The sequence below is a fragment of the Drosophila obscura genome, unplaced genomic scaffold (assembly GCF_018151105.1).
Source record: "Drosophila obscura isolate BZ-5 IFL unplaced genomic scaffold, ASM1815110v1 contig_75, whole genome shotgun sequence".
In the NCBI taxonomy this organism is placed as follows: domain Eukaryota; kingdom Metazoa; phylum Arthropoda; class Insecta; order Diptera; family Drosophilidae; genus Drosophila; species Drosophila obscura.
This window is the reverse complement of record NW_024542867.1, coordinates 1567270-1591501: the sequence shown is the minus strand read 5'-3', so window position 1 is coordinate 1591501 and position 24232 is coordinate 1567270. Positions and strand designations below refer to the sequence as shown.

Sequence of the window (24232 nt, the reverse complement as noted above, 5' to 3'; positions counted from 1 at the left end):
GACATTGTCGCACAGCCAGCAGCAGAGGAATGAATCGCCGACTAAGTTGCCTCCAAATTCGCATTTCTTTGCACTTCAGACAAGAGCCATTTTTGACAGCAGTTGAATCACTGTGCTCGAAGAAAGACGCAAAGTGGGAGCGCAAGCGATATAAGAGTGCAGGCAGCAGAGCGAGCGACGATCAGCAGCAGCGGCAGACGATCCAGCGAAGTGACGAAAACAAATGGTGAAGCTCACGAAACAGAGACACCGAGAGAGCAATTCAAGAAGATGCAGATGCAGGCGAAGTCCAGTGAGAGTGAGAGCAAGAGAGCTTGCACTTATGCTCTCCAGAGCGTGTGTTGATAGGCGATGTAACGGATGGAGTGCACGCACAGTGAGCGCAGAGAGCAATGATCCAAAGCGGAATGGATAAAAGCACTAACAAATTGCTTGCGCACGTCTGATACGCGTTCGAAATACAAAGTTATTATTAACTCAATTGTTAAACAGCGAAACACAGAATAATTGGCACAAAAAAGGACCAATTATGATGAGTTTAAGATGTACACGATTTGTTGTAATTAATATTGAAATTAAATTGGCAAAAAGGCAAAAAATGCAGGAGCGAGGTGAAAAGACGACCGGCTTAAGCAAGAGCAAGCGTAGGGCTTTTTGCCTTAGGCCACCTAATAGGTGATGGTGGGATTAGAACAGATCAAGAGAAGATCGGAGCCATTTCAGAGTTTCCATTGCCCAAGAACTTAAAGGGATTAAGGAGTTTCATGGGACTATGTGGATGGTATCGCAAGTTCGTACCGAATTTCGCATCTCTGTCATCCCCTTTGACCGACGTAATGACGACGAAGAGGAAGTTCTGTCTTACGGCGGAAGCATTAGTAGCCTTCGATGAATTAAAACGCTGTCTAGGGAAAACACCCGTGTTACGAAGCCTAGATTTTGGGAAACCGTTTTACATACACTGTGACGCAAGTTAAACTGGGTTAGGAGGAGTACTAGTACAGCTATCTGCAGAAGGTGACGAATGTCCCATCGCTTTTGTTTCAAAAAAACTGAACAAAGCACAACGGAATTATACAGTGACGGAACAAGAATGTTTGGCCGCGATTGTGTGTCTGAAGAACTTCAGAGCTTACGTTGAGGGACACGAGTTTACGATAATAACACTACTCGACAAAACAGAACTTTTTTTTTCCTCAAGGATCCAAACCGACTTTTTCTGATAGATATGGGGCTTTAAAATTTGTTAAAGAATTATGGTTTTTTTTCTATGGCAGAACTTTTTTTTTTAAGAATTTTTGAAGTCTTGTGACGCCCAGCCCAGCAGCACCAAGCGTCACAATAACAGCAGCATATTCCTCAATATTATTTCATTACAGTTAACATTTATAAACATTTACCTAGATCTATAAGAGAAAAATCAATGAAGATTTAGTTTATTAAATATAAAACAAAAACAAAAACAGATCTCACGACTTTTAAATCTTCGCGCCAACAGTGTGACCAGCGATCATCATAAACGGCCACACTCCAACATACAAATCCACGCGCCAACAGTGTGCCCAGCCCTCAGAACCAAACGGCCACACTAGCAGCTGATCGTGACAACAACCTAGTGCCAAAGAAGGGAGCCAACAGCTGACTCTTGGCACTAACCATACAGTATATAGATGTGCCAGTTCATACAACGAAAGGGGCGCAGCTGAGGTTTCTGTCCCAGGACCCCCAGGTCTTCGGCTAGGGCGCTGGGACCATTCGGCTGTGGGTCGTGGGCCTGAGACGTTCGGCATTTTTTCGACATGTTCGATTCATGACGAGATGCGAAAGCAAGCCGAGAATTGCAAGTGTGTGTGTGTACGCAGGCACGACCAAATATTTATGAATTTTTATTTTCCGAAACCGTTTTGAGTTTGTTTTGAGTATCGTTTCCAGGTTACGTTAATGTGTGTGTGTGTCATGTCCCTCTAGTACCAGGCAACAAGTTCGGTACCGGTGCCGAACTAGCTACCATTCTCATGTCCCTAGTTCAGCGGAGAATTTAACACACGCATGTCCTAGGGCGTAACCACCCCTGGTTCCCGATCGATTACCCTTCGACTACCACTAGCTAGTTGCTTATGAGCTAGTTCCGACCTAGTTACCAGTAGATCGTCAGCAACTAGTTCCCGATCGATTACCCTTCGATTACCAGTAGCTGGTTGACCAGCAGCTTTCTGGCTTTATAATAAATAAATTAAATACAAAATTGTGTTATATGAATGTTTAATTCAAAATTCTTTCAAAATTCAAACTTAAAATATATATTAAAATCTAGCCTAGCCTAAACAGATTCTAACTCATTTTTTGGTTTGGTACACCTTTGCTTGAACACTCGTTTTTTCACCCTCTGCATCGCTTTGCGCATCAGCATTTCTGGTGCTTCGTCTCCAGGCGGAATACATTCTGTAATAATTATATATTTAATTTAATTAAAATATAATAAACACTATTAGTGTACTTTACCTAGCAAAGCTCCATAAAACTCCGAGTGGCTCCTGAGGGCTTTCTTCCCTTGTACTCCATCCACATTATACGCCAGTACGATTTCGTCACTAAAATAAATTTTAAGTTGACGAGCACTCCGGCTGGCTGTAAAATGGATTTTATTGTTGAATCTGGAATCATTCATACAATGCAGAATGTAAGAAATGTGTAATTGGTTCAAATTAGTCAAAGTTTAGCAACGATGGCACGTGGTAAGCCGATTTTCAACGAAATAAGAAGTTTAGTTATTGATTATTATAAATCGGGGAACACTTTTGGTGAAATAGCCAAGCAATTAAATCTGGCTAAGTCGTCCGTTCAAAGCATTGTAAACAATTTTAAGAAAAATGGCAATATTGAAAATAATATCGCAAATAGAGGCCGAAAATCGGTAATAACATCTCGTAACAAAAGAGCCCTGGCCACAATTGTGAAGTCTGATCGTCGACAAAGTTTGAGAAATTTAGCCTCTGATTGGTCTGATAAAATCGGAAAAAGTGTAAAGCGTGAATGGACGCGCCTGCAGTTGCGAGATATTGGATATAAGTTCTATAAAGTATGTATAGTGATTATATATGTTACATAATCAATAGCTTAAATTACTCTTAGGCCAACGAAAAACCATTGCTTACGCTTCGTCAAATGAAGAAGCGTTTAAAATGGTCTCGGGAACGGATGTCTTGGACTCAAAGGCAATGGAACACCATCATATTTAGCGATGAATCTAAATTTGATGTGTGTGTCGGTGATGCGCGAAGGAGAATCGTCCGTAACAAAACTGAAGCGTACCATAAAGACTGCCTGAAAAGGACAGTTAAGTGCCCTGCAAGCATAATGGTGTGGGGTTGTATGTCTGCCAAAGGGGTAGGACAACTGCACTTTATTGAGGGGATAGTTAACGCGGAAAAATACGTTAACATAGAAGAGAAAAGTTTGCTGCCATCAATACCAAAACTGGCTGACTGTGGTAAATATACATTTCAGCAGGATGGAGCATCATCTCATACTGCCAAACGAACCAAATCATGGCTGCAGTATAAGGAAATTGGGGTCTTAGATTGGCCATCAAATAGCCCAGACCTATGCCCAATCGAGAATATATGGGGCATAGTGAAAAGAAACCTAAAAAATGAGCCTCAAAGAACACTTTCTGACCTAAAAATAAAACGTCAAGAGATGTGGGACTCTATTTGAAAAGAACAATGCCAGAATTTCTTAAAATTTTTTTTTTTAAGCCTAGTACTCAGATCGAACCAGAAGGAACGTGTGAGTCGCTTCTGGGGACGCGAATCTACTTATACCCGTACTCAGTCAGTATATACATTTAAGAGCTTATAACTTTTTAGAATTTTAAAATTAAAAAAAAAAATTTTACAGTTTACATTTTTTTGCTACATCTGTTGATTATATCTACAATGTATATTTTACATCTAACATGTAGATTATAGATGTACCATTCATATTCCACATCTCCTCCGCTAGGGGTTGTTCGCGCACTGAACGCGCGGAGTGTGCGAGCGAGAAAGAGAATGAGTCTGCAGGGGGAGGCGGAGGAAGCAACTGAAAATTAATTTCCTCATTTTGTTATACCCGTCAAAAAAGAGTTAAGGGGTATTGTTTCGTCATGTCATCGTCTTCGTCAATGTTTTATGTTAAGATTATTTTTGAATTCTTGAAGTCTAGTGTAAGTAGGTTAGGGCAAGGCGGGAGCGCAATAAAAGCTCGCTCTTTCGCTCAAGGCGAATTCGCCCCGCTTTGCCACCGTAGGTTAGCTAGGCTTAGAACGAAATGTAATGACTTTTAGAATATAATCGTTGAAATTGAATTCGATCGAGCGCACGAGAACTTCGTTAGTCCCGCATTTTTTTAATAAACTCTACGCCACCCAAGTCTTTCGGTTTTTTTCATTTAGAAAAACTATTCTAAATTTTCATGGCGCCCCCGGGTGGACGTAAAGTATAAATTAAACGAGAAGGAACGTGTGAGTCGCTTCTAGCGACGCGACTCTACTCATACCCGTACTCAGTCAGCATATAAATTGTTGAGCTTATGATTTTTTAGAATTTTAGAATTTAAAAAAATAAAATTTTACATATTACATTTTATTTTTGCTACATTTGCTATCTACATCTACATATACAATGTATACTCTACATCTAACATGTAGATTGTACATGTACCATTTAGATTACACATCTCCTCTGCTGGGGGTTGCTCGCGCACTGAACGCGGCAGAGTGTGCGAGCGAGAAGGAAAATGAGTTGTGTTGTTGTCGGCAGGAGGGGGCAGGGGAAGCAACAGAAAATTTCTTCATTCTGGATATAATTATGATCCGATCTGATTCAGATTTGGCAATCTGGTAGATATGGGCATTCTCTACGATACTGCGTTTATCGTATCTTTAAAATTGTGCCTGCCCCAGATTTTCGTCCTTTGTGGGGGCGGGGCGAAATTGAATACACTTGTAGCAGTGTGATATCACATGAGTCTGGAAACCAATTTGGTTTCTCTAGCTTTTATAGTCTCTAAGATCCAGGCGCTCATCAAGACGGACAGAACACACCCGGACATGGCTATATCGACTCGGCTCTTGATGCTGATCAAGAATATATATACTTTATGGGGTCGGAAACGCTTCCTTCTCTGCGTTGCACACATCCACTTTTACCACAAATCTAATATACCCCTTAACTCTTTTTTGAGTACGGGTATAAAAAGGCAACAAATAAAAGTGACAGTGACACAGTTTGCATAAAGAAAGTTATAATAAATATAACTAGTTTATTATATTATAGAATAAAAGTGTCGTGTTTGTGTATCCAATATAAAAGCCTTGCCAAAACCATCGTGTCGGCCGCGCAATACCCTCACCGCCTATTGCTGATCGTTGCTGCTACCCTGCCGCCATACCTGCTGCTTCACCGTTGCTGCTACCCTGCCGATATACTTGCTGCTTCACCGTTGCTGGATACTGGTTACCTGCTGCTTCCCGAACAGACCCCGTTGCTGCAACCTAGAAGACAAATGGCCCCTTGTGATTGCACAGACTGCAAGAGGAAAGTGGCAGCTGGACTTAAAGATCCAAACGCAGAGCCTGAGGTATTTGTGAAAAAAATTGAAAGCTATATAAATACATATATAAATTGTTTTGTGCTGGAAAAATTGCACCTCGCTTTCAATTCTTGGCACAGACGTATGGTATAGTAGAGTTTGATTTGCATGCATTTAATTTATTAGTGCACATACATACATATGTATATAACACCACATAACACATACAAAAACCATACCATACTCTATTTGAACCGTATTTGGACGCACAATTATATACCCTCTAGTACCAGGCAACTAGTTCGGTACCGGTGCCGAACTAGCTACCATTCTCATGTCCCTAGTTCCGCTTCGTTTCCCCGACAATGTATTTCAGCGGAGAATTTAACACATGCATGTCCTAGGGCGTAACCACCCCTGGTTCCCGATCGATTACCCTACGATTACCAGTAGCTAGTTGCTTATGAGCTATTTCCGACCTAGTTACCAGTATATCGTCAGCAACTAGTTACCGATCGATTACCCTTCGACTACCAGTAGCTGGTTGCTTTGGCGCTGGGTACGGCCTAGTTACCAGTAGATCGTCAACAACTAGTTCCCGATCGATTACCCTTCGATTACCAGTAGCTGGTTGACCACCAGCTTTCTGGCTTTATAATAAATAAATTAAATACAAAATTGTGTTATATGAATGTTTAATTCAAAATTCTTTTAAAATTCAAACTTAAAATATATATTAAAATCTAGCCTAGCCTAAACAGATTCTAACTCATTTTTTGGTTTGGTACACCTTTGCTTGAACACTCGTTTTTTCACCCTCTGCATCGCTTTGCGCATCAGCATTTCTGGTGCTTCGTCTCCAGGCGGAATACATTCTGTAATAATTATATGTTTAATTTAATTAAAATATAATAAACACTAGTGTACTTTACCTAGCAAAGCTCCATAAAACTCCAATTGCTGATACAAATATTAATCTTTATTAGTCTTACCACGAACAACGGCATTTTCCTGCTGTAGATTTTCTTAAAGTACATATTTATTTCGATTTATTAATTAATATAATATCACATTTATCGTCTTACCACGAAAAAGAGAATTCTCCCGCTGTAGATTTCTGAAAGTATATAAATATTTCGATAATACAAAAAATGTTATATTAATACTTATTCGCCTTACCATGAAAAAGAGCATTCTCCCGCTGTTGATTTTCTGAAGTTTATAATTAATTCGAGTTATTTTCCAATTTATATGGAACAAGTGATTTACCGACCTGACCCTTCCATTGCAGGTTTTACACTGCTCATTTTCTAAAAAAAATAGTATTAGTTTTGTTTAATATAAAATACAAAAATACTTACCATTGCTTGACATGGTGAAACGGCTAATTTTTCTAGGTGATGCCATATTTCGTTATTAATTTTTTTGCTAAAATAAACAGATTTATATATATATATATATATATTTTTTTTTGGTTTGCGGACCATGGTAATTAGGTGAATCTTCTAAAGATACCCTTTAAAGCCGACGATAAAGGGCATGCCCGATTCGTGTTGAAAAAACACGCCTACGGACTAAACGCCCCCAATATAAATCTGTTTTTATTTAGGTACTGACAACATATTTAAATTTAAATGCAATGATGAAGCAATGGAATGACTAAAATATTTCCCTCATACGGTAAACCTACACCTTTATTTTACAATTCTACAAATTCAAACCTTTCCTCTATTGCTATGGTTTCCCTATTAACTAAAACTATTCCTAGTCCGATTGAGCTTATAGGTTCCTCATAAAAGCTTCTGATATTTGAAAGTCTTTTCCCTATAATAGCTCCTCCCTCATTTGCCGTAAACCCTGTCACAATAATTGGGATATTTCCATTAAAAAAAAAAAATATCAGGTTCCTTTTCTGATAAAACAAAATTATTAAAAAAGCACTTACTACCCACTATCCTAGGATTTTTCTGTACTTTTATTTCCATTCTGTTTTCACTAATTTTTCTAAATATTTGTTCTAGAATTTTACTAGGCTTTCGGACACATTTTTTTTAAAGTTTGTAAATAGTTTTCAAACGCATACGAAGAGCCGGAAATCGGATCTCCGATTTGATCTACAGTCTCCTTTACGTGCAATAAACTGTGTACATTATAAGACACGCTATTTTCACCGAATACAATTGGAAAATTGTGAACAAAATGATCTAAAATGCGTTGACAAGTTTCCTTATTGTACTGTAGCTTAGAACTGCATAGCATTCTATATGAGCAATGAAGTGACATAAACTCATAATAAAAGTCGTCACTGACTTCGTTTTTGAAGGCAATGATTCCAGTGTACAGCAAAAATTGTCTAAACTCCGTGGCCTTCCAGTTACACAATTCATCTAAAGATCTAGGCCTACGCGCAAACTCTCTGGGAATAAATTGTTTTTAGGGACACTAGCTTTTCTAAATGCGTTCTCTGGACCTTTCGAAATTTTTACTACTAACTTATTATTGACAACCTTAAGAACACTTACGCATCACTCCTTGCTTCTAAATGCATGAGAATCAAAGGGAATCTGTGACACCATGGAAATGTTAATTTCTTCTAATATTGACCTACAATTTAAATACTGACTGCTATGATGACAAGGATATCTTCTATGCGCAAAATCTTCATTGGTAATTAAAACTCCTGAAGTAGTACTATAGGTCAAAATCCTGTCTACCTTTCTGGCTATCTGTGTACATTTGGCGCACCCGTACTAAGGAGTGCCTGCGGTGCCACTAATAACTGCTCTTGCTGGAGCATCGCAAACTACGGCCCTAATAACAATATTTATAGGTCTGCCACAAATGGATAGACCGCCATTCTTTAATTCTTTAAATTCTAAACAAAATTTTGCTAAAAACTGCTCACAGCTATGGGGCTTACTTTTTCCTAAAAATGTTCCAACTGGAAACCCTGGAACATTTGGAAAATTGTTGACTCTAACTAATACGGGCCATAGCTGTGTCCTTGAACTTCTGAATAATGGAAGTCCATCAATATTTAGCTCTTCCATTATTTGAACATTCTGAAAATGGCGTTGAAGCTGCCAAGCTACGAGCCCCGACCACTATTAATTCGTACGGCAAGCTTTTTTAGCCATATGCAATGTTTAACAGACGATATTTTCAATACTAATGTAGATAACACATGCGAACTTAGTTTTCTCTGAAAGATACTTTATTCTCTTAACCTTAGAAACAAAAAGTTTTGTTGTACCTCAACAACAACAATAATAACAAACATTTCTTTGAATGCTTTGCTTAACTGATAAGAAAAATATCAGCTAGTGTCCCTAAAAAAAATTTATTCCCAGAGAGTTTGCGCGTAGGCCTAGATCTTTAGATGAATTGTGTAACTGTAAGGCCACGGAGTTTAGACAATTTTTGCTGTACACCGGAATCATTGCCTTCAAAAACGAAGTCAGTGACGACTTTTATTATGAGTTTATGTTACTTCATTGCTCATATAGAATGTTATGCAGTACAATACAATAAGGAAACTTGTCAACGCATTTTAGATCATTTTGTTCACAATTTTCCAATTGTATTCGGTGAAAATAGCGTGTCTTATAATGTACACAGTTTATTGCACGTAAAGGAGACTGTAGATCAAATCGGAGATCCGATTTCCGGCTCTTCGTATGCGTTTGAAAATTATTTACAAACTTAAAAAAAATGTGTTCGAAAGCCTAGCAAGTCTTGAACAAATATTTAGAATAATTAGTGAAAACAGAATGGAAATAAAAGTACAGAAAAATCCTAGGATAGTGGGTAGTAAGTGCTTTTTTAATAATTTTGTGTTATCAGAAAAGGAACCTGATAGTTTTGATAATATCCCAATTATTGTGACAGGGTTTACGGCAAATGAGGGAGGAGCTGTTATAGGGAAAAGACTTTCAAATATCAGAATCTTTTATGAGGAACCTATAAACTCAATCGGACTAGGAATAGTTTTAGTTAATAGGGAAACCATAGCAATAGAGGAAAGGTTTGAATTTGTAGATTTGCAAAATAAAGGTGTAGGTTTACCGTATGAGGGAAATATTTTAGTCATTCCATTGCTTCATCATTGTATTTAAATTTAAATATGTTGTCAGTACCTAAATAAAAACAGATTTATATTGGGGGCGTTTAGTCCGTAGGCGTGTTTTTTCAACACGAATCGGGCATGCCCTTTATCGTCGGCTTTAAAGGGTATCTTTAGAAGATTCACCTAATTACCATGGTCCGCAAACCAAAAAAAAAAAAAATATATATATATATATAAATCTGTTTATTTTAGCAAAAAAATTAATAACGAAATATGGCATCACCTAGAAAAATTAGCCGTTTCACCATGTCAAGCAATGGTAAGTATTTTTGTATTTTATATTAAACAAAACTAATACTATTTTTTTTAGAAAATGAGCAGTGTAAAACCTACAAGCAAATTTTGGAAGAGGTCAAGAAGTCGACAGGTAAATACAAACTTTGTTTCCATATAAAATTGGAATAAATAACTCGAATTAATTATAAACTTTCAGAAAATCAACAGCGGGAGAATGCTCTTTTTCATGGTAAGGCGAATAAGTATTAATATAACATTTTTTGTATTATCGAAATATTTATATACTTTCAGAAAATCTACAGCGGGAGAATGCTCTTTTTCGTGGTAAGACGATAAATGTGATATTATATTAATTAATAAATCGAAATAAATATGTACTTTCAGAAAATCTACAGCAGGAAAATGCCGTTGTTCGTGGTAAGACTAATAAAGATTAATATTTGTATCAGCAAATTATCCGGAGGGGGGGGGGCGCCTCGGAGTTTTATGGAGCTTTGCTAGGTAAAGTACACTAGTGTTTATTATATTTTAATTAAATTAAACATATAATTATTACAGAATGTATTCCGCCTGGAGACGAAGCACCAGAAATGCTGATGCGCAAAGCGATGCAGAGGGTGAAAAAACGAGTGTTCAAGCAAAGGTGTACCAAACCAAAAAATGAGTTAGAATCTGTTTAGGCTAGGCTAGATTTTAATATATATTTTAAGTTTGAATTTTAAAAGAATTTTGAATTAAACATTCATATAACACAATTTTGTATTTAATTTATTTATTATAAAGCCAGAAAGCTGCTGGTCAACCAGCTACGGGAGAGCGGAGGCCCGGGCGGGGCCGGGGGCGGGGGGGGCGACCGGTACCGAACTAGCTGCCTGGTACTAGAGGGACATGACACACACACACATTTACGTAACCTGGAAACGATACTCAAAACAAACTCAAAACTGTTTCGGAAAATAAGAATTCATAAATATTTTGTCGTGTCTGCGTACACACACACACTTGCAATTATCGGCTTGCTTTCACATCTCGTCATGAATCGAACATGTCGAAAAAATGCCGAACGTCTCAGGGCCACGACCAGAACGTCTCAGCACCACAGCCGAATGGTCCCAGCACCCTAGCCAAAGACCCGGGGGTGCTGGGACAGAAACCTCAGCTGCGCCCCTTTCGTTGTATTAACTGGCACATCTATATACTGTATGGTTAGTGCTCTTGGCAATAAAAGCAGCCACGCCAAAGCCATCAGCACTAATTATTTGAACTACTTGAACTACTTGAATTATTTGGACTACTTGAACTATTGGAAACATTGTGAAACAAAAAAAGAAAACATTCAAAATAAACCGAAAGCCGTATGTGGAGAGTGAGAGCAAAAACCAATTATAGAATCGGAATAAAAGCAAAAAACATTAATAACACGAGCATTAACGGCCAACGGAACTCAGGGTCTTTTTCAAGACCGGAGGATGGCCCAAAGGGAGCGGCAAGGGACAAGTCCCGAGCCGAAATTTTCACCTTTTACAACAAAACCAATACCGATGGGCAGCCCAACATTGAGAGGCGCATTATAATAAGAAAAAAAAATACAAAATAAAAACAACAGCGAGCAGCAGCAAAATAATACTACAATTGAGGTGGCTGTCGGATACCAACCAATTAACAGCGATACTAAAAAACGAAAAGGGCGAAATAGCGTCCACCTACACATCGAAAACGGAACAGCGGCGTCGGAGCATCGGCGTCAATATGATCGGGGCCGGAATGGGGGACGACGACGAGGAGGTTGGTGCGGCCCATGCACAGCCCCAAGACCATTCTCAGGCTCCTGATATCAACGACGCTACCCAAGTGGTAAAAATTAAAGACTTAAACCAAGTATTCCAAGAACTAGAATGGGTAATGGGTTACATTTTACATTTTTTTGCTACATCTGTTATCTACATATACATATACAATGTAAATTCTACATCTAACATGTAGATTATAGATGCACCATTCATATTCTACATCTCCACCGCTAGGGGTTTCTCGCGCACTGAACGCGGCAGAGTGTGCGAGCGAGCAAGAGAATGAGTAACGTGTTTTTGGCAAGGGAGGCGGGGGGAAACAACAGATAATTAATTTCTTCATTTTGGCTATAATTATGATCCGATCTGATTCAGATTCGGCAATATGGTAGATATGGTCATTCTCTACGATAATGCGTTTTTAGTTTTATCGTATCTTTAAAAATGTGCCTGCCACAGATTTTCGTTCTTTGTGGGGGCGGAAGAGGGCGGGGCGAAATTTTGAAATATACTTGTAGCAGTGTGATATCACATGAGTCTGGAAACCAAATTTGGTTTCTCTAGCTCTTATAGTCTTTGAGATCCAGGCGCTCATCGAGACGGACAGACGGACAGACGGACGGACAGACGAACATGGCTATATCGACTCGGCTATTGATTGCTGATCAAGAATATATATACTTTATGGGGTCGGAAACGTTTCCTTCTCTGCGTTGCACACATCCACTTTTACCAAAAATCTAATATACCCCTTAACCCTTTTTTGAGTACGGGTATAAAAAACCATGAAAGCATTAGGCAATTACTAAACCTCAAGATATTACTAAACTGCCGCATAGCAGTAGAACCCCTGAAACCACATATAAACGCAATCGTCCAATGCCACAACTGTCAACGATTTTCACATATTGCAAGCAATTGCAAATTATCATACAGATGTGTAAAATGTTTGAACGAGCATAATCCAGGGCAATGCCCAATAAAAAAGACTGATAACACTACTCGACAAATCGAACTTTTTTTTCCTCAAGGATCCAACCGATTTTCTGATAGATGGGGCAATTTTTTTAAGATATGTTCTTTTTTTTAGGATTTTTTTTGCTTTTTTAGTAGTTCACATAGCTCTAGAACTACTTTTGGTTGTAAAGAACTTTGCTATTTTGAAAGATAATTAAAACAGCTAAGTTAAGCCCAAATACTAATATCATTCGGAGCATGTGTTGTGGGGTTTTGACTTTAAAATCAGAAGGAAGGTTGACAAATCTTTGCGGCCTGCAATCAAGCAAACGACAAGGGGCATGGTACCGAGGCTTGTTCCCATGGGTGAACCCCGGTTTTGTTATTTTTTTCATATTTTAGGGAAATGAGTGATAAACGAGCCAATTAACGCACCTACACAATTTTCTTTTCTGTTTTTCTTGTCCACAAATCTTCTGTTGTGGGTTTTCTTTGGGTTTTTTTTCTCTTGGGTGACTATAATCCGTCCCGAAGACATTAAATGTGTTAACTGCAAGGGGCAGCACAAAGCTAATGCCAAAATCTGTCCGATTCGGCAGACAACGCTTACAAAACTTCAGGAACTTAGAACTCTGAAAAGAAACAACAATAACAGGTATAATAATAATAATAGGGGTGGCCAAAACGCAATACCAAATCATGATTTGAGCAAATCAGAATGTCAATCAATTATTAAAAATAACCAAACTTTTGCATCATTATTTAATAACAATAAATTTAAATCAAATCAAACAAGATCACCAATCACCTCCAATCCTGTATTGGAGGCACACATCAATAAACTGCGGGAGAGGCCAAAGACACAACAAGAAAGACCCCATCCCACAAACATAAACAACCACACAATAACAATTGATAGCTTCAATAATGATGTACAAGATATATTCGGCAGAAATATCTTTGATTGTATCGCAATAATGAGGTCAGTGACAACAAAATACTCGGAGTTTTCCTCCCTTAAAGGAGAGGATCTTCGCAGTGTAAAGCAATCAGTCATACTCGACTTCCTAATACAGATATCCACCGTGTCCCCATCCTCATTGGCCTCCTCAATATGAGCACACTAAAATGTATTTTTCAAAACGTAAACTCGCTGCACTCTCTGCACAAGAGAGCTGAACTTCAGCAATTTTTAAATACACACAAGCCAAGCATAATGTTCATAGCGGAGCATAGGGTTATTGATTCAAAATGAAATACATCTAAATAACTATCAATTTGTTCGCCAAGAGCAATTAGCAACACAAATCAAAGTCAATAACAATAACAATAAGAAAAGAGGCGGCTCTGTTGCAATTTGCATTCGGAAAAATATCAAATATACACCAATCAACATTAAACCTCTCAAACACCTTGAAGCAATTGCCATCGAAATAAAATATCAAACCAATCAAGGCCAAAAGGCAATCATAGCAATTTCACTATACAAACGACCAAAAGATCAGCTTCTTAGCACAGATCTCAAAAAGCTCTCTAAATCAATACATAGATATCATCGTTCGTTCTCTTTCGTAGTGACCAGACGTGTTTTTGTTTTGCGCTCCGCATTTTCCTTTTGTTTAACTTAAACAGCCGGTGTTTTTTATCTATAATTTAACTCTCTTACTAACTTACATTAAAATCATTCTTTTACCGCGGGTGCATGAATCGACAGAGGCGTTCCTGGCCCGAGAGTTAGAAGAGTTCGCCAAGCTCAAGGGAGTGTCTAATGTGGCGGTGCACACGATCACTATGAGTGACGGGCAGCCGATTAAACAGAGATACTACCCCAAGAACCCCAAAATGCAGGCGGAACTCAACCAGAAGGTGGCCGAGTTGCTGGCATTGGGATGTATTGAGCCGTCCAAGAGCCCGTATAGCTCTCCTATAGTGATGGTGAGGAAAAAGACCGGCCTGTGGAGGTTGTGTGTCGATTTTCGGTAGGTAAACGCAAAGTCGGTAAAAGATGCCTACCCAATGCCTAGGATCGACTACATTCTGGACCACCTACGGGAGGCACGATTCATTAGTATTCTGGACCTGAAGGACGGATATTGGCAAATTCCACTGGAGGAGTAGGCCAGTAGGCCAATCACGGCATTTACAGTACCCGGCAAGGGACTATACCAATAGAAGGTGAAGCCATTTGGTCTACACTCGGCGTCGGCCACGTTTCAGCGGGCTTTGGACCGGGTAATAGGACTAGAGATGATGCCACACGCATTCGCATATCAGGACGACATAAGTCATCGGACGAACGGAATGGGAGACTACAGGCCGCCAATCTGCGGCTAAACGCGGAAAAATACCAATTTTTCCGGAAGGAACTGAGGTACCTCGACCAAAAGGTGACAAGCAAAGGGATATGCACTGATCCAGAGAAGGTCGCAGCGATAGCTGAGCTAAAGCCACCCGCCAACGTGAAAGAGCTGCGTCAGTATTTGGGAGTAGCGTCCTGGTATCGGCGATTCGTACCAGGCTTCGCGACGTTGCAACCAACGCGTTGGTTCAACCGCTAACAGCACTGTTAAAGAAAAAGGCAGCTTGGGAATGGAATTCGGAACGACAAGAATCATTTGAGGCCGTAAGAAACTTGTTGGTGGCGGACCCTGTGTTAACATGCCCCGACTTCTCAAAACGATTCGTGCTCCAGACGGATGCTAGCGATTACGGTCTGGGGGCGACTTTGACCCAAGACACGGAAAAGGGGGAGAGGGTGAAATTGACACGACAACATCTGGCTTCGGCGCTCTGATGAACCATTTCCATGGACTCTTTGAGACATTCGAGGATTGTGGCATGCTCCAATTCAGCGAGAGCGCCTCTGTAAAGGTCTTTGGTAATCACTTAATGCTTAATGCTTAATTCTTAATGATCTTCTACGCCAGCAGATCTCTAAACGGGGCGGAAAAGAACTACTCAGAAGAAGGAGTGCCTCGCCATAGTCTGGACCATAAGGAGGCTTAGGCCATATTTGGAAGGATACCACTTCAAGGTGATCACTGACCACATGGCCTTGAAGTGTATCGAGAGCCCGACGGGAAGGGTCGCTAGGAGGGCATTGGAGTTGCAGCAGTATGACTTCGAGATAGCATGCAGGAAAGGACAACTCAATGTGGTCGCGAACGCGCTCTCCCGGCAACCCATAGCGGAAAGATGCTTGCGTGTGGAAAGAGGAGGGGACGGCACCCCGGAAACCGACAGACAAGTTCCCGGACTACGTAGAGGAGGCAGGTGGAGTATACCGGCACATCCCTCATGGGGCCGGCGACGAGGAGGTGGCGGCATGGAAACTTTGTGTGCCCAAGGACTTGCGTGAACGGGTCTTAAAGGAGAATCATGATTCCCCGGAGGCGGGCCTTGTGGGCGGCAGAAGGACGGCGACCCGAATGGCCGCGCGATACTACTGGCCAGGGATGCACCGGGACTTTCGCGCATACGTAAGGAAATGTGAAACGTGCTTACGGTTCAAGCCAAGCCAGCTGCAGGCAGCAGGGAAAATGTTGACACAGGTGCCGGAAGAGCCTAGGGCTACAGTCTGCGCGGACTTCGTGAACTGCCGTGGTCAAAACATAGGAATTCCATGCTGCTAGTGTTGGTGGATCGGCTCTCCAAGTGGACGGAGCTTATCCCGCTAGGAAAGGATAAGGAAGAATCGCTAATAAAGGCGGTCAGGGAACGCATACTGTTCCGGTTCGGCGTACCGAAGGTAATAGTGACCGACAACGGAGTCCAGTTCACCAGCCGGGAGTTCAAGAAATTCCTCGAGCAGATGGGGATCAGGCATCAATTTACGGCTCCATACACGCCACAGGAGACTCCAACGGAAAGAACCAATAGGACGGTAAAAAATATGATCGCGCAATTCACCGAAGGGGATCATAGGGGTTGGGATGAAAAGTGGCCCGAATTGATGTTGGCCGTGAATTCGGGAGTCGCGGACTCCACTCCTCGCCGGCATATGTGTCACAGGGGAGAGAACCACGACTTTCGAAGGCGTTATATGATGAGGAGACACTGGGCACAGGGCAGGAAACACACACGCTTAAGGAGTTGTTCCAATTAGTAAGCCGAAATCTAGAAAAGGGCAGCCCAGGACCAGGCAAGGCATTACAACCTGCGGAAGAGAGAGTGGAAGCCCAAAATCGGGGAGGTGGTATGGACCAAGGAACACCACCTGTCAAACGCAGCGGAAGGATTCGCGGCCAAGTTGGTCCCAAAGTATGAGGGTCCCTACCAAGTGGTAGACTTCATTTCATCGGTAATATGCAAGCTTAGATAAAATGGGGACAAACAAACCCGGACGGCTCACGTAAGAGACCTAAAACCACAATCGAAGGATAAATAAAAGGATGCAGAAGAAACGAGAAGGAACGTGCTAGTCGCTTCTGGGGACGCGACTCTACTTATAGCCGTACTCAGCTAGTATATACAATTTTGAGCATATGATTTTTTAGAACTTTAGAATAATCTACATCTGCTATCTACATCTACAATGTATATTGTAACTAACCATGGTTCTAGTCATGTCTCGTCACAAACGACGGAGGGTCAGCGTATCCACGCTGGCCGGAGACAATAATCAAACTGATAATCAAACCACAGAGTTAACGAACCATGGCTCTAGCCACGGTTCTCCACAAATAGCGGTGTGTCAGCACCTCCGGGAAATAAAATTACGCAACGCACACAATTAATTAAGAACTCTCGATCAACAACTCTACACATTCTTGTCCACACAACAATTTAAAACACCCCACCTCTTGGGACATTTCGCAATCGACGGCCTACATAAGAAATATCATTTGCGGTATTTTACAATAAGTCAAGCCAGCATAAAATTATCGACCTACCGGCCCAAATTCAGATATCACCTTCTGCGATGCAGAGGTAGCAAAAACCCAATTCCCAACTGCAGCCCACACCATCCGCGAAACACTCTCATCAAAACACACTGACCACCAAGCTCTGACCTAGTTACCACGCCCCACAATTATTGTCACCAATAATCATAAGTTAGCAATAAGCAATTATTTCCGGGTCTCAGGTGCGATCGCCAGCTGCATAAAAGTGCCAAGATCGGCCGAAAGAGTAGGCAGTCCATCAGCCCGAACACAAGACACTGCACTAGGCTGTCCCTTAGTCACACACCCGCAGTCCACCAGCGCACCATTCAACTACAAGCCAGAGTAGAAACGTAAAAGATTTAAGTGAATGAATAGATACTGAATAAACCAAGAACAACCAAAAACCAAACTCTCGCATCATCATTTCTTGCTTGCCTACTGCATTTTCAAGCCAGCCCGACACCTGAAGTTACCTACAATCTACAAATTTTTTTGTAGCGGACCCTGGACAGACTGATGCATACCTCAGCCTGAAATAGGACCTCACAATAACCTACATCTAACATGTAGATTGTACATGTTCCATTTAGATTCTACATCTCCTCCGCTAGGGGATGCTCGCGCACTGCACTATAATTTAACTCTCTAACTAACTTACATTAAAATCATACTTTTACCGCGGGTGCATGCCTGATAATTGTGTAAAAACACAACTTATTTAATTAATTTTGTGCGTCGGTTAGTCGTGTGTTTGTGTTGTTGCTTTTCGTAAGTACTCCCTCTCATTACATTTAGCCGCTCTTTGTCGTAGTTATTGCCGTCTATCACTCTCTCTATCACCTAACTCTCAATAACTGTTCTTTCGCTCTCGCTCTTGTAACCTTTTGTGCAGTAACGCTCTCACTTATAAGCTGTTGCTGCAACCACTTCTCCTCTCTTTTTTTTTCCGATTTCGCTTTAAGCATTGCTCTAAGCATTTGCTCTGCACAGTGGTCTGATTGCTATTTGTTTTGAACTTTTTTTTTCCCGAAGTAAAAAAAAAATTAAAGACATAAATATGGAATTTTCTGTCGTCTGTGCCAAAAAAACCTGCAAGAAGCAGATCACCCATGACCAGCCCAATATCCCCTGCTGGCTTTGCGAAAGCGTAGTGCACGCAAAATGTGTAGGGATCTCGGGCCGTGTAGGAGACGCCATTTCCCAAAACAACGGCCTACATTATAGTTGTGAGGAATGCCGTGCTGTGGAAAACGACATGCGTTCGTTCATGAGGCAGACGCGGAGTGGCTTCAAAGAGCTGATCGTAGGCTTTAAACAGCAGTATGATCGGCTCTTGGCCATGAACACTCAGTTCAGCAGTTTACAGCTGCTGGCTGAGTCTCCGAGGCGCAAGAAGTCTACTCCGCGGGACTTGCAAGTGCCGACTGCTTCATGTCCGCCGGCAGCCGAAAAACTTACTCCGACCACTCCCTTAGTGCAGCAGTTGATTACGTTTGCTACTCCAAGGGCAACGATCGCTGCTGGTGATGCAGATTCGGGAGCCGAATGCGTCACTTCGGAGAGTATGCAGTTAGAAATGTCTGTAGAGTCCGTGTCCATCGAGTCCGCACCCAACCCCTTAACTATCCCCTCAGTTTTGCTCCCACCAGCTAATAGATGTCCAGGACCACCGGATACTGCCATCACAGGTACTAGGCCTGTGGTGCCAAAACCACTGGTGGGAGTCCCACCAAAGCGACAAGTTTTTGTCTCGCGGCTAGCCCCTGACCTCACATCCAATGATGTGACCGCTTTTATACAAAGCAAAATAAAAGCCGTCGGCTTAAAGGTGGAAAAATTTAACTTTTCTTACGCCAGGGAGATATCTTCCTTCAAGATAAGCGTCTCCCCAACTCAATTTGAAACCATTTGTTCCGCCAAGTTTTGGCCAGAGCATTTGGTGGTTAAAGAGTTTAAGGCTAAGAAAAAGAATAGGCCCCCCATTACTCTTCCTAGCATTCAGACCAGTGCTCCATCTCCATCCTCATCTTCCACCTCTACTTCCACCCATCCAAAAAACTAACTTCCTCTCTTGTAGTTACCTACCAGAATGCTAGAGGCTTGCGTAGTAAGCTCAGCACTCTTTTCCTTGAGAGTCTCGCATTCTCATCCCACGTTATTGTGTTCACCGAGACCTGGTTAAAGCCGGACATCCTTAGTTCCGAAGTTTTGGCAGGTCGGTACACAATTTTTAGAAATGACCGTTCGTCTCGACGTGGAGGTGGGGTCCTTATTAGCAGTGGACTCAAATTTCACGTCGGAACATTTCATGGTCCAGGTTCAACAAGACCTGGAATTCCTGTGCGTAAAACTGATTCTCCCAGGCTTTTCCATTTTCATTACTTGCTCGTATATTCCACCTTCCTCGGATATCTTAATATACGAGCATCACCTGACCGCTTTAAAAACTGTTTCTTCCTCGCTATAAGATAAAGACCATATGATAGTTCTTGGTGATTTTAATTTGCCAGGTGCTGTTTGGTCTTCGGTAAACGAGTCTAATAACCTTGTGCCCATGTCACGACATGACTTTATCGACGGCTTGCTAGACCTATCCCTGTCTCAAGTCAACCATGTGAAAAATTCCTTGGGTCGATTGCTTGATCTGTGCTTTGTCTCGGATCCGACCATAGCGTTGTTAACCCGAGCCCTTCCGCTCAGTATACCTGAAGACTCCTACCATCCTACATTCGAAGTGTCAGTCGATATTGGCCCTACTGTATTGGATCGAATGAGTAGGCTATCTGAACGTGTCCGCTGCTTTCGTAAAGCCGAGTTTACGAAGCTTAATAACCTTATTAGGGATTTTGATTGGTCCGCTCTGTACTTGTGCACTGACGTTATGAAAGGCACACATTTTTTACAATGTACTTGACACATTTTTTGATTCTTGTGTCCCACTTTCTTGTCCGGTTAGATCTGGAAAGCCTCCTTAGTTTACCAAGGAGTTATCCAGCTAAAAAATTTAAAATCAAGACTTTATAAAAAATTTCGAGAAGTTGGTTCTCCCTCTTCTCTTTCTCACTATGTAATAGCTCGGTCAAATTTCTCCGTTCTTAACGCTCAATGCTATAAGAACTACCTATCTCGATGCAGGATACGATTTTCACAGGACCCTAAACAGTTTTACAGCTTCGTAAATAGTAAGCGTAGAACGTCCGTACATCCATCCTCGTTATCTTTTCTCAATATGTCAGCAAACAATGATCAGGAAATTGCCGATCTTTTTGCCAAATTTTTCCAAACAACCTATTCTCATGAAAGCTACTCTGGTCAGCCGTATCCATACAGTTTACCAAGGTCGAATGGCATCTTTAGCCCCTTGTTAAATGAAAGCTCACTGCTTCATGATCTTCGACTAGTTAAGCCGGTGTTTTCACCAGGTCCCGACGGAGTTCCCGGCTGTGTACTCAGGTACTGTTCCGACGCTCTGTGTGGACCCTTGCTTAAACTATTCACCCTATCCATTAACTCTTCATGCTTCCCCCCCATCTGGAAGGAATCTTTTATTATTCCGCTCCATAAGAAAGGTAGCAAGTCTGATGCAAATAATTATAGGGGTATATCTAAGTTATCCGCTATTCCTAAAATGTTTGAAAAAATTTTAACTCCGCACTTGCAACATCTCTGCAAATCACTTATATCTCCGTCCCAGCACGGATTTATAAGGCGACGATCAACAACCACAAATTTATTAGAGTTTACCTCTTTTATCATTAAAGGCTTTCAAGGTAACTTGCAGACTGATGTCATTTACACTGATTTTAGTAAAGCATTTGATTCTGTAAACCATTCCCTTTTAGCACAAAAACTTGACCTTTTAGGGTTTCCGCCTAATCTTTTGAGATGGATTTCTAGCTACCTTTGTTCTAGGTCTCAAAGATTCCTCTTCAAAAACTCCTTCTCTTCACCTGTTAAGGTTACTTCTGGAGTACCACAGGGCAGCCATCTAGGCCCCCTACTATTCACACTCTTTATTAATGATCTGCCTTCAGTATTAACAAACTCTCGAGTACTCATGTATGCGGATGATGTTAAACTTTGTGTCCAGTATAAGGACATGTCATTTCACTCTCGCTTGCAATCCGATCTCAATAACTTTCAATCATGGTGATGTGCAAATATGTTACACCTAAATGCCTCGAAATGCAAAGTAATGACATTTCATCGCTCCAACCCCCTTTTGGCTCCTTATAGCCTCTGCGGTGGTTCTCTTGAGAGAATTCCCTTGGTTGATGATCTTGGTGTTAAATTAGACCCAAAGTTAAAGTATTCTGAACACATTTCTACCATGGTAAATAAGGCCATGGGTGTGCTTGGGTTTATAAAGAGGTGGTCAAAGGAATTTGACGACCCCTATTGAACGAAGACTATCTACATCTCGCTTGTTCGTCCGATTTTAGAGTACGGCTCTTGTGTATGGTGCCCCCAGTACAAAGTACACCAGGACCGTATAGAATCAGTCCAGAAAAACTTTTTGCTCTGCGTGGCCTTAACTGGGATGCAGGTGTGAGACTGCCATCTTATCCTCGTAGATTGCTTTTAATAAACCTTCCAACCTTAGTTAGTCGTAGAAAAATGCTTGGTGTGATTTTTATGCACAACCTGATCAAGGGTGATGTAGATAGCCCTGACTTGTTGAGCCGCATAAACTTTACGATTCCTATTAGATCTACTAGAAACTTCATTCCTCTTTTCCTTCCGCTTTGTAGATCGAATTATTCCTTGCACGAACCATTTAGGGTACTTTGCTCGGACTTCAATTCCCTCTACCACATAATATCAACTACTAATTCCCTTCCTCTTCTTAAATCACTAATACTAACATACCTTTCCCGTAATTAGTTATATTTTTTAGCTATCCTTGCATGCTTAGCTCTTTGAGTTGTGTTTAGCTCTAATTTTCCTCGAATTTTAGTCTAACACCTATCTTTCCTGCATGCTCGCGATCGGTTCGGTAACACGCGTCGCGCGTCATGCGGCAGCGCCCCTCGGTCGGTTGGGCGGGAGGAGGGCTGCGTTTCTGCCTGGGTTCCGCGCGTAACAGGCTTCGGCTTGGTGTCGCATGGGCCACTTGATGGTGCAGTCATTGCATATCAACGTCCAGACAAGATATGGTGCAGGTAATACACCAGTAATCATTGGGGGTGACCTAAATGCTACCCTGCAGTACGGGTAAGCGATGTGTAAGCAACCACACATCGATGGCAACGTCATGCAGCTCGATGACATAAGCGATGACCTGCCATACGATGGGCTGTTTACTTTAACACAGGGATGTCCTAGGAGCATAATCGATGACATAGTAAGCGAGAATTAGCCGAAAGTCAGGCCTTAATAAGCGATGAATTTCCCTTAAAAAGTAAGGCCTTAATAAGCGATGAATTTCCCTTGAAAAGTAAGGCCTTAATAAGCGATGAATTTCCCTTAAAAAGTAAGGCCCTAATAAGTGATGTATTTAAGTAAAAATTTTTGATATTTTGATGAAAAAGGCATGGGTAAATTCTGTTTTAAAATATTAAATTTCTTTTATTTATTGTTTTCTTATAAAAATGTATACATATTCACATTTTTGTGCTGTGTGTTCTTTTTTCCACAGAACCTTTTTAGTTTTTTTGATTTGCTCATGATCGTAAGGTCGTCGTGGTCATTCAACTGTATCGCCTTTAAAATAAGATGGGTTAATTAAAATATTTCTCAATTTGTTAACAATGCTCTCAGTAGATCAGCAGTGCATTTGCGCCAAAAACAAAACACTCGCCAAGATATGTACCTGTTCGACTCAAGACTCGCAAGAACCAATCGGGTGGTTTTTTTCTGTTTTCGTTGTTGGAAATGAAAAATTTCGTCCAAAAATTTAATTTCGCACTATCACATTTTCTTCATTTTTTACAACGCACAATAGACTATTTTTAATTAAATGAAACACTGCACTTACCTGATAATAATTTTGCCCAAAATAAACAAAACCTGCGTCTCACTTTTCACCGCATAATTCTAACAACGTTGTCGATGCCGACGGCAAAACCGAATTCTGTTACGGCACGAGTCGTAACAGAAAGAAACAAAGAAAAAAAAGAGTTGTCAGACCGACGCGTCGATCGCGACGTCGACGTCATATTCTACTCGTCTGTTGCAGCGGCAGAGAAAAAATCTTGAATGACGCGTAGTTGACATTTGTCATCGCTCACTTCTGGTACTGCAGGGTAGCTTAGTGTCTGTGCGAGTGTGTGTGTGTCCCTAATCCCTACGATCGCACCTATCTCTCTTCTCCTTCTCATCTACGTGAGGCCAGCTTACCCCTCTCCTTCCTGCTCCGCTCCTGTCTTCCTGGTGTTCCACTTCTGTTGGCTCCTGTTCCGCTCCTCGTCTTCTGCTTCCACTTTCACTTTACTTTTTTCCGCTTGCGACCGGCCAGTTCTAGAGTCAAAACTTCTGTCCCGATCCTCTCTTTGGTGCGTGCCTTCCTTGGCTCCCAAATCTGTGTTTTCTCTGCCGCTAGCCTCTGCTGGCGCTTCGGCTTTTCGGCTCTCTCCGCTCTTCTTCACGGGAGTCGGTGAGTCTCCCCATGTGGCGTGGACACTGGTCGTGGCTGAGAGTCTGCGCGTTTCTCTCCTACTCAT

General features: G+C 41.3%; 1 protein-coding gene and 2 long non-coding RNA genes across 3 annotated transcripts; 1 reads left to right on the top strand and 2 right to left on the bottom strand.

The window, feature by feature from the left end:
- Positions 1-2305: 2305 nt before the first annotated feature.
- Positions 2306-24232, bottom strand: LOC121405171. The gene is made up of 3 exons (XM_041595778.1): positions 23910-24232; positions 2503-2654; positions 2306-2442 (listed from the first exon to the last, which is right to left on the bottom strand). The coding sequence occupies exons 1-3, from the start codon at positions 24230-24232 to the stop codon at positions 2321-2323; spliced, it is 597 nt and encodes a 198-aa protein (XP_041451712.1). The 3' UTR covers positions 2306-2320.
- LOC121405117 lies at positions 10033-10355 on the top strand. Its single transcript, XR_005968380.1, has 4 exons — positions 10033-10067; positions 10134-10166; positions 10229-10261; positions 10322-10355. It is a non-coding gene; the product is annotated as an uncharacterized LOC121405117 (long non-coding RNA).
- LOC121405116 lies at positions 23204-23589 on the bottom strand. The gene is made up of 3 exons (XR_005968379.1): positions 23548-23589; positions 23383-23426; positions 23204-23273 (listed from the first exon to the last, which is right to left on the bottom strand). It is a non-coding gene; the product is annotated as an uncharacterized LOC121405116 (long non-coding RNA).

Coding starts and splice junctions, on each gene's coding strand:
- LOC121405171 (XM_041595778.1), bottom strand. CDS start 24,232: ATGAGTAGGAGAGAAACGCGCAGACTCTCAGCCACGACCAGTGTCCAC. Junction 2,655..23,909: donor GCGGAGCAGGAAGGAGAGGG/GTAAGCTGGCCT, acceptor GAATGATTCCAG/ATTCAACAATAAAATCCATT. Junction 2,443..2,502: donor GTTTTATGGAGCTTTGCTAG/GTAAAGTACACT, acceptor TAATTATTACAG/AATGTATTCCGCCTGGAGAC.